Genomic DNA, 9,480 nt, shown 5'->3' on the forward strand with positions numbered 1-9,480 from the left:
GCTTTGGCCATGTGTGACATGAACACCCAACATTATAACTAGGGCTGGAGATGTTAGCGTGGTGTTAGCTCTGAAGACACATAGGCCTACAGTCAAACCCTGGGTCACAGGAGGGAGGGTGTTGATCAGTGGAGGGACGCTTCAGCTGTTGTCTTTTTTCTGTATTTTTCCACCCGCGAGCTGCAGGTGAGCCACTTGTTTGTTAATGACGCAGCCTATCAAACAACTGAAACCAACATGTGCACCCCGTGTTCACTGCTGCTTTAACGTTACCTGGTCCGTACATGTAAAATATCCACCGCGACTTGTAACGTCATCAGATACCTGCTGCTGATACCTGTTCAGAAACAAGAAAACTGGACTCTGATGGTAACTAGTTTTAACAAGCCAGATAAAAGGTAACGCCCTGGCAGCGGCAAACAGCTTTGGTTTCATATTTGATTTGATCACATTAATGTTTAATTTGAGATTTGAGAAGAATTATTTTATTGCTGCTGTGTAAAGGAAATACTGCTGGGAAAAAGCTCCTTATCTGTTAAAAGTGTTTGCAAACCACATGTTATTGCACTTTATAGCAGTACATTTAAATTAAAAGTGACAATACACTACTTTAGAATTCATTATTCAGTTTTGCGTGTAACAATGCGATTAATCGCTATTAAAATGTTTAATTGTTGCCCAGCACTAATTATAACACTGTAGGTACGTCATAAAATGTGGAAAAGCATTATAGGTCTCCTTTAAAGTTCTAAGCGCGTTACAAACGATGCGTCCATTTTTGATGAGTTGGGAGTGAGAACGCGTTGATCAAACCTTCACTTCACTTTTCCTTTTTCATTCTTTTGTATAAAAATGACTGGTGATCAGGAAACAAGAGATTTTAGATGAAATCCTTTATTCAGAAACAATATCATGTCAGAAAAACTCGTAACAGACGATCTCTAAAACATCACATTTTGTTTTAAGAACTTAACATAAAAGTCAAAGTGAGAAAGGTTTTAAAAGCGGCTACAAACTGTTTAATAAACCACACAGCAGGTCTGCAGACAAAGCTCAGAGCCATCAGGAGACATGAAGAAAACCCGAGGAAACGTTTAGGACATGAAACATGTGAAAGAATCAATCTGACAGGAACACAGAGAACATGAAAAGGAACATGAGGAGGAAACTGCATCTCAGGCGCTTTGTTGAAGACCGACCACTCTGTTGGTCAGAACATCAACTTTCTATTTTCATTCAACAACAACAATAATATCAATTTGCTCCTCAGCTGTTTATTTAAACTAAAACATCTTGTCGTCTCATACTAATGATTTAAATATGACTTATTTTGATAAAACACAACACAAATGTTTTGATGTCCTCAGGTAATGACGCAAAGAGGATGATTATTGATCACGTTACAGCGATTTCTTGCCTCTGATTGGCTCACGTCAGCTGTGTATTTCTGATGCTCGTCGCCGTCCTCCGTCTGACATGATGGGGGTGCCGCAGACTGAGGATACTTCACTTCCTGTTTCCCCGCTGGGTCGAAGTCAGAGGTCAGCATGTGTCCTTCAGTCCGACCAGTCGGGAGCTCTCCTCCCACAGCTTCCTCGCCACCGCGTCGTCCCGCCCCTCCGGAGCAGCTTCCTGCTCTGCACAGTCACTGACAGCAAACATACGAGGACGATGCACCGATTTACATTCATTCATTCTCACATCAAGTTCAACTTTGCTGAATTTTGACTCGTGAATTCCCCCAGGGACCAACAGAGAGCCTAAGCCCCGCCCCTTCCCGTGGACCACCTTACTTTAGATAAAATATGTACGTTAGTCAACGGCGAGAGACGACTAATGTTTAGATCCCGTTCAGATAGTTTTGGTTCACTTTTGATTCACTTCCCTTCCCCCTTGTGTGATTACTTTGTTCCTGCCTGATTCTGTTCACCTGTGTCTCATTATCATGTCCTCACCAGAGTTTTTGAAAACTCCCGCCAGGCTGAGGATTTTAAGAAACGCCGGTTGCAGTGTTGTGACGTCAGAGTGCGCGTCGTTATCTGCTGTATTTGATGTCAGATTGTGCGCCACTGCCTGCTTTGTTTACAATTTTATTAGGCACTGATTGGCCAACGTGGCTTTACGGTTAGGGTCATATTGCTCCCTCGTGGTTTGCGTGCTCTTGATAGCGCTTGATAGCGTGTTTTTGCATTTTTATATAGACAGATTTTTTTTTTTTATACGAAGGAAGAAAGACTCCGTTTATAGAAATACCCATGTATGTCTGGATTTTGTATTTGAACGTTTTACACCGGATTTATTTGCCTGTTTTGTATTTTTTTATCTGGTATTGACCTTTGCTGAAGTATACATGTTCTGCCTCTGGGGTCTGCAGCAAACCCTCGTTTCCCTGATTCTCTGCAGTGATTGTGATAATGCCTCAGCTGTGTTTGTGTAATTACTCTCTCTGCTAGAAGGGGGAGACAAAAGTCCCACCCTGCAGGTTTCACTGTGATTAAAAACCATGAAAAGCTCAACGAATGTGAAAAAGAGTTTGAATAAAGTTTCTAGATGCATGAATAAGGATACAGGTGAAGAGGATTTGACAAAACATTCAAAACATCCACACAGGTTTGTTTTTGTACTTCCAGGACTGCCCCCCCTCTCCACTTGTCCTACCTGAAGTATCGTCCAGATTTTCCCTCCAGGCCCGGCGTCACGGCGCAGAACACGGTGGTCTGACTGCCCTGACTGGGCGTCTTCATGAACAGCAGGGAGGGGAGGCTCAGCAGCGCCCCCATCAGGGGGAACCAGGCCTTAACGTGACGAACCAGTTCGGTCCGGATCACACCCGGGTGGAGACAGAACGATGACACACCAGAGTCTGAGGGTCAGGAGGTGGAAACAACAGGTTGATGAGAACAGCCAATCACATCGCAGCTCTGATGTAACGACAGTGTCTTTGATTTTACTTTCAGGGACAACGTGTCTTATAAACAGGCCGGACTTCTTCACAATGTTCATGTTCCAAAAATGCTGCGGACAGAAGATCCTGTTAAAGATGCAGGAACGTTTGATGAGGGATGTTAAACTGATAGCATCCTGAAACTGTGGAGGACATGCTGTACTGTGTCAGTTTATAATGTTGAGGAACATTCTTTGACATTTAAATAATTTTTTTTGAGTACTTAAAAAACACATTTTATTTATTTTATTTTTGTCTGAAAACTTAGATCAGATCTTAAAACCTGATGTTTTTCTATGTGAAACGGAGGGTAAACTCTTCATCGTGTTTTAAACCCCTCAAAAGGAAAACTGCAGACAAAAAATCTTTTTTAAATCTTAAATTTAGTTTTCTGCCTGGAGCACAGTCTTAATGTGCAATGACCAAACGCAAATTTAATCCTTGCAACGCTCTCCTCGCGGGGGTTTTATTGCTGAACATCCGCCAAGAGTTCACTCACAACGCAATAAGCGATTAAACACAACCAGCGGTTACTCCAGCTGTATGAACCCAAAGTAAACATGTTGCTGTGATTAAATAGCAACAAACGGATCAATCTGATGCTGAAATAACTACAACATGATGCAGATTTGTTAAACATATGAATTCATGCTTTGTCAGGTCTGTCAGCAGGACAACAACTTCTAACATGTTTGTTTTCTGAATGGAGTTCGGATCGATCAGGGCTTTGCTAACCTGGTCAACGGTAAACGTTGTAGCTGTCAGAGCAGAATTCTGACCGACTGCGGGGGTTTATTTGTCCGAAAGCTGCAGCGAAAGTCATATGACTTTCTCACTCAAGAATTTTTCAAATTTTAAACTCATGTGAAGGCCTCCGCACCGCTCGACAGGAACTCGCGGCTCTGCACGTCTTTGCATTGACTTTGTATGTAAACACACCGGCCCCAACGCTCGCTTCGCTTGTGGTCTGAAAGCACCATTAGCCTTCTGAATGTGTGGTGTTTGCGGGGCCCTCTGATTGTGTGTGGTATTTTTTGGGGCCCTCTGAATGTTTCTGGTATTTGTGCGGCCCGCTGATTGTTTCTGGTATTTGTGGGGCCCTCTGAATGTTTCTGGTATTTGTGGGGCCCTCTGAATGTTTCTGGTATTTGTGCGGCCCTCTGATTGTTTCTGGTATTTGTGGGGCCCTCTGATTGTTTCTGGTATTTGTGGGGCCCTCTGAATGTTTCTGGTATTTGTGGGGCCCTCTGATTGTTTCTGGTATTCGTGGGGCCCTCTGATTGTGTGTGGTATTTTTTGGGGCCCTCTGAATGTTTCTGGTATTTGTGGGGCCCTCTGATTGTGTGTGATATTTGTGGGGCCCTCTGAATGTTTCTGGTATTTGTGGGGCCCTCTGATTGTTTCTGGTATTTGTGGGGCCCTCTGATTGTTTCTGGTATTTGTGGGGCCCTCTGATTGTGTGTGGTATTTGTGGGGCCCTCTGATTGTGTGTGGTATTTGTGGAGCCCTCTGAATGTTTCTGGTATTTGTGGGGCCCTCTGATTGTTTCTGGTATTTGTGGGCCCTCTGATTGTTTCTGGTATTTGTGGGGCCCTCTGATTGTGTGTGGTATTTGTGGGGCCCTCTGAATGTTTCTGGTATTTGTGGGGCCCTCTGATTATTTCTGGTATTTGTGGGGCCCTCTGATTGTTTCTGGTATTTGTGGGGCCCTCTGATTGTGTGTGGTATTTGTGGGGCCCTCTGATTGTGTGTGGTATTTGTGGAGCCCTCTGAATGTTTCTGGTATTTGTGGGGCCCTCTGATTGTTTCTGGTATTTGTGGGCCCTCTGATTGTTTCTGGTATTTGTGGGGCCCTCTGATTGTGTGTGGTATTTGTGGGGCCCTCTGAATGTTTCTGGTATTTGTGGGGCCCTCTGATTATTTCTGGTATTTGTGGGGCCCTCTGATTGTTTCTGGTATTTGTGGGGCCCTCTGATTGTGTGTGGTATTTGTGGGGCCCTCTGATTGTGTGTGGTATTTGTGGAGCCCTCTGAATGTTTCTGGTATTTGTGGGGCCCTCTGATTGTTTCTGGTATTTGTGGGCCCTCTGATTGTTTCTGGTATTTGTGGGGCCCTCTGATTGTGTGTGGTATTTGTGGGGCCCTCTGAATGTTTCTGGTATTTGTGGGGCCCTCTGATTATTTCTGGTATTTGTGGGGCCCTCTGATTGTTTCTGGTATTTGTGGGGCCCTCTGATTGTGTGTGGTATTTGTGGAGCCCTCTTAGTGTCTGTGGTTTTTGTGGGGCCATCTGAGTGTCTGTGGTCTTTGTGGGGCCCTCTGAGTGTGTGGTTTTTGTGGGGCCCTCTGAGTGTGTGGTTTTTGTGGGGCCATCTGAGTGTCTGTTGTCTTTGTGGGGCCCTCTGAGTGTGTGGTTTTTGTGGGGCCCTCTGAGTGTGTGGTTTTTGTGGGGCCCTCTGAGTGTGTGGTTTTTGTGGGGCCCTCTGAGTGTATGGTTTTTGTGGGGCCATCTGAGTGTCTGTTGTCTTTGTGGGGCCCTCTGAGTGTGTGGTGTTTGTGGGGACCTCTGAGTGTGTGGTGTTTGTGGGGCCCTCTGAGTGTCTGTTGTCTTTGTGGGGCCCTCTGAGTGTGTGGTGTTTGTGGGGACCTCTGAGTGTGTGGTGTTTGTGGGGCCCTCTGAGTGTCTGTTGTCTTTGTGGGGCCCTCTGAGTGTGTGGTGTTTGTGGGGACCTCTGAGTGTGTGGTGTTTGTGGGGCCCTCTGAGTGTCTGTTGTCTTTGTGGGGCCCTCTGAGTGTGTGGTGTTTGTGGGGACCTCTGAGTGTGTGGTGTTTGTGGGGCCCTCTGAGTGTCTGTTGTCTTTGTGGGGCCCTCTGAGTGTGTGGTGTTTGTGGGGACCTCTGAGTGTGTGGTGTTTGTGGGGCCCTCTGAGTGTCTGTTGTCTTTGTGGGGCCCTCTGAGTGTGTGGTGTTTGTGGGGACCTCTGAGTGTGTGGTGTTTGTGGGGCCCTCTGAGTGTCTGTTGTCTTTGTGGGGCCCTCTGAGTGTGTGGTGTTTGTGGGGACCTCTGAGTGTGTGGTGTTTGTGGGGCCCTCTGAGTGTCTGTTGTCTTTGTGGGGCCCTCTGAGTGTGTGGTTTTTGTGGGGCCATCTGAGTGTCTGTTGTCTTTGTGGGGCCCTCTGAGTGTGTGGTGTTTGTGGGGACCTCTGAGTGTGTGGTGTTTGTGGGGCCCTCTGAGTGTGTGGTGTTTGTGGGGCCCTCTGAGTGTCTGTTGTCTTTGTGGGGCCCTCTGAGTGTGTGGTGTTTGTGGGTCCCTCTGAGTGTCTGTGGTGTTTGTGGGGACCTCTGAGTCGCTGGGCGAGTTCTCTGGAGAACAGCACATTGGCCAGTTTGCTCTGTCTGTAGCTCTCCAGAGAATTGTACGGCCTTCGGCTGAAGAATAGATCATCAAAGTCGATACGACCTGAAGAATTAACAAAACATAATAAACAGATCAGAACCAACAAACATCATCAACAGAGAAACATCAGGGGTCAGAGGTCAGAGGTCGTACCCCCCCGGTGGGCCATGGATGACACGGTGACCACGCGACTGGGGGCGGAGCTCTTCAGCATTGGCAGCAGCAGATTGGTCAGCAGAAAGTGACCCAAGTGATTGACAGCTAGCTGAGTCTCAAAACCGTCCTCTGTCAGCCATCTTGGACACATCATCACTCCTGCAGACAGACGGATAGACAGTGAGACAGGTAGAGAGACAGACAGGTAGAGAGTGAGACGGGTAGAGAGACAGACAGGTATACAGTGAGACGGGTAGAGAGACAGACAGGTAGAGAGTGAGACAGGTAGAGAGACAGACAGGTAGAGAGTGAGACGGGTAGAGAGACAGACAGGTATACAGTGAGACAGGTAGAGAGTGAGATGGGTAGAGAGACAGACAGGTAGAGAGTGAGACGGGTAGACAGTGAGACAGATAGAGAGACAGGCAGGTAGAGAGTGAGACGGGTAGACAGTGAGACGGGTAGAGAGACAGACAGGTAGAGAGTGAGATGGGTAGACAGTGAGACGGGTAGAGAGACAGACAGGTAGAGAGTGAGACGGGTAGACAGTGAGATGGATAGAGAGACAGGCAGGTAGACAGTGAGACGGATAGAGAGACAGACAGGTAGAGAGTGAGACGGGTAGACAGTGAGACGGATAGAGAGACAGACAGGTAGAGAGACAGACAGGTAGAGAGTGAGACGGGTAGACAGTGAGATGGATAGAGAGACAGACAGGTAGACAGTGAGACGGATAGAGAGACAGACAGATAGAGAGTGAGACGTGTAGAGAGTAAGACGGGTAGACAGTGAGACGGGTAGAGAGTGAGACGGATAGAGAGACAGACAGGTAGACAGTGAGACGGGTAGACAGTGAGACGGATAGAGAGACAGACAGGTAGAGAGTGAGACATGTAGACAGTGAGACGGGTAGACAGTGAGACGGATAGAGAGACAGACAGGTAGAGAGTGAGACAGGTAGACAGTGAGACGGCTAGACAGTGAGACGGATAGAGAGACAGACAGGTAGAGAGACAGACAGGTAGAGAGTGAGACGGGTAGACAGTGAGACGGATAGAGAGACAGACAGGTAGAGAGTGAGACGGATAGAGAGACAGACAGGTAGAGAGTGAGACGGGTAGACAGTGAGACGGATAGAGAGACAGACAGGTAGAGAGTGAGACAGGTGAGATCACCTGCGTTGTTGATCAGGATGTCCAGTCTGTCTTCACTGTCCAGGAAGTCTTTAGCAAACTGTCTCACAGAGTAAACGGAGGCGAGGTCCAGGTGTCTGATCACCACGTTACCATTTCCTGTCGACCGCCGGATCTCCTCAGCCGCCTGCTCTGCCCGGGTCAGGTCCCTGCACGCCATCACCACCCGGGCCCCTGCAACAAATCAAACACACCCATCACCACCCGGCCTCCTGGAACATGGGTGCGTTTGATGTGTTGTTCCAGGAGGCCAGATGGATACGGGTGTGTTTGATTCGACACACACAGGATGTTTTAACCCTTGTAATCAGCTCAGATGGTTTCCGCCTCTCTGAGGTTTACTGGGCGTTACTACGACCTCTGACCTCGGGTGATGTCATCATGCTGTGGTTGTTGGGTTGTATAATCTGCACGTCTGAGAGCGATGCTTTGAGGTAACGACGTTCTGCAGATAATGTCCTGGTTTTACAGTCAGAGCAAACAGACAGTGGTGGAACAAGTAATCAGAGCTGAGTCGTTTCTTTTCCTGCAGTTTGTCTCTGTGCGTCTGTAGAGACGTCTGCTCCTCCCCAGACTGAAACGGCGAAAACAAAGACCGAAAACCTTGAAGTGTGAAAAAGCTGCTGATCCCGTTCTGGTTTTAAAGTCTGGGGCGGCGTGTTAGTGCTGAAGGTTTCTACTGAGGGGTTTGTTCATCCACAGCCTGAACTAGAGAACATTTTATTCCCAAAAACATGGTGAAAATATATCTTTTTTATGCCTGTTGACAGTATTTTCTGATTTCTGAAATAATCAAAAGAGAAATTCAAAATGTGTCAGCAAAATAAAACAATAATTTTAAACCTGCCTTCATCCAGTGTTCAGATTTCAGTTCCTGAAATAGAAGCAAAGTAGCTCATATTCTGCCTCATTTGCATATTTAAACATAAGATTTAACAAAAAACTATAGTCTAAATCTGTAAAGTAACTGATGTCGTCAAATAAACGCAGTGCAATAAAAAGTACAATAATGGCTCCTAAAAAGTACAACATGTATGTACTGTATATACTGAAGTAAAGTAGAAGTAACTCCAAACAGTAAGTACAGTACAGGTGTGGGTGATAGTACCTCTGCGTGCCAGGTCCCTGCCGGTCTCTTTGCCGATGCCGGTGTTTGCTCCGGTGATCAGAACCGTCTTTCCATCCAGACGCACCGAACAGCGACACACTCCACCTGCGATCCACCTCCTCAGCAGCAGCACACCTGCACACACAGGGTCAGCTTCTGTGAACTCTTTGTGTTCTGTCTGACTCTGACTCCCTGAAACTGACGAGGTTAAAACGACAAGAACTGAGACGCTTCCTGTGCTGCTGCAAAGAAACTGAACACGCTACAGGTTGTTTCTGCCACCATGTTCACCAGCATGTGGTAACATTTCACCACTCTCAGTACAAAAAACACAACCGATCATCAAAAAGAACTGTAAGCACGTTTCACGTTTAAATACGCGGTGTTCATACAAAGTACCTGCAGAACTCTGGATCAGAGTTCCTTCGGTGTTGTTGGAGAACCTTTTCCTGTCACTCTGCTCGTTGTTCCTCACTGATCATCCCTCCAACATGAGTTTCATTTAAACGTCTGTGTTGTTCTTTCTTCAGATTCCCCCTGAGCTCTGAGAGTTTTACTGTCCTCAGTGGGAATCAAACCCACAGCCTGAGGAACAAACACTGCACTGATCACAGTGTGTACAATACTGTAAAATACACGAGTACTTGCTGTTATAGTATTTGTTCCGGTACAAACCTTTATGT

The 9,480-nt window shown here is 46.7% G+C and overlaps 1 protein-coding gene across 1 annotated transcript; it reads right to left on the reverse strand.

Moving 5' to 3' along the window:
* Nucleotides 1–945: 945 nt before the first annotated feature.
* On the reverse strand, nt 946–8,930 carry si:dkey-23o4.6 (retinol dehydrogenase 13). Its single transcript, XM_046043887.1, has 6 exons — nt 8,798–8,930; nt 7,672–7,863; nt 6,494–6,655; nt 6,284–6,403; nt 2,659–2,863; nt 946–1,648 (listed from the first exon to the last, which is right to left on the reverse strand). The coding sequence occupies exons 2-6, from the start codon at nt 7,847–7,849 to the stop codon at nt 1,543–1,545; spliced, it is 771 nt and encodes a 256-aa protein (XP_045899843.1). The 5' UTR covers nt 7,850–7,863; nt 8,798–8,930; the 3' UTR covers nt 946–1,542.
* Between the last annotated feature and the right edge of the window lie 550 nt (nt 8,931–9,480).

The sequence above is a fragment of the Micropterus dolomieu genome, linkage group LG03 (genome assembly GCF_021292245.1).
Source record: "Micropterus dolomieu isolate WLL.071019.BEF.003 ecotype Adirondacks linkage group LG03, ASM2129224v1, whole genome shotgun sequence".
Taxonomy (NCBI): domain Eukaryota; kingdom Metazoa; phylum Chordata; class Actinopteri; order Centrarchiformes; family Centrarchidae; genus Micropterus; species Micropterus dolomieu.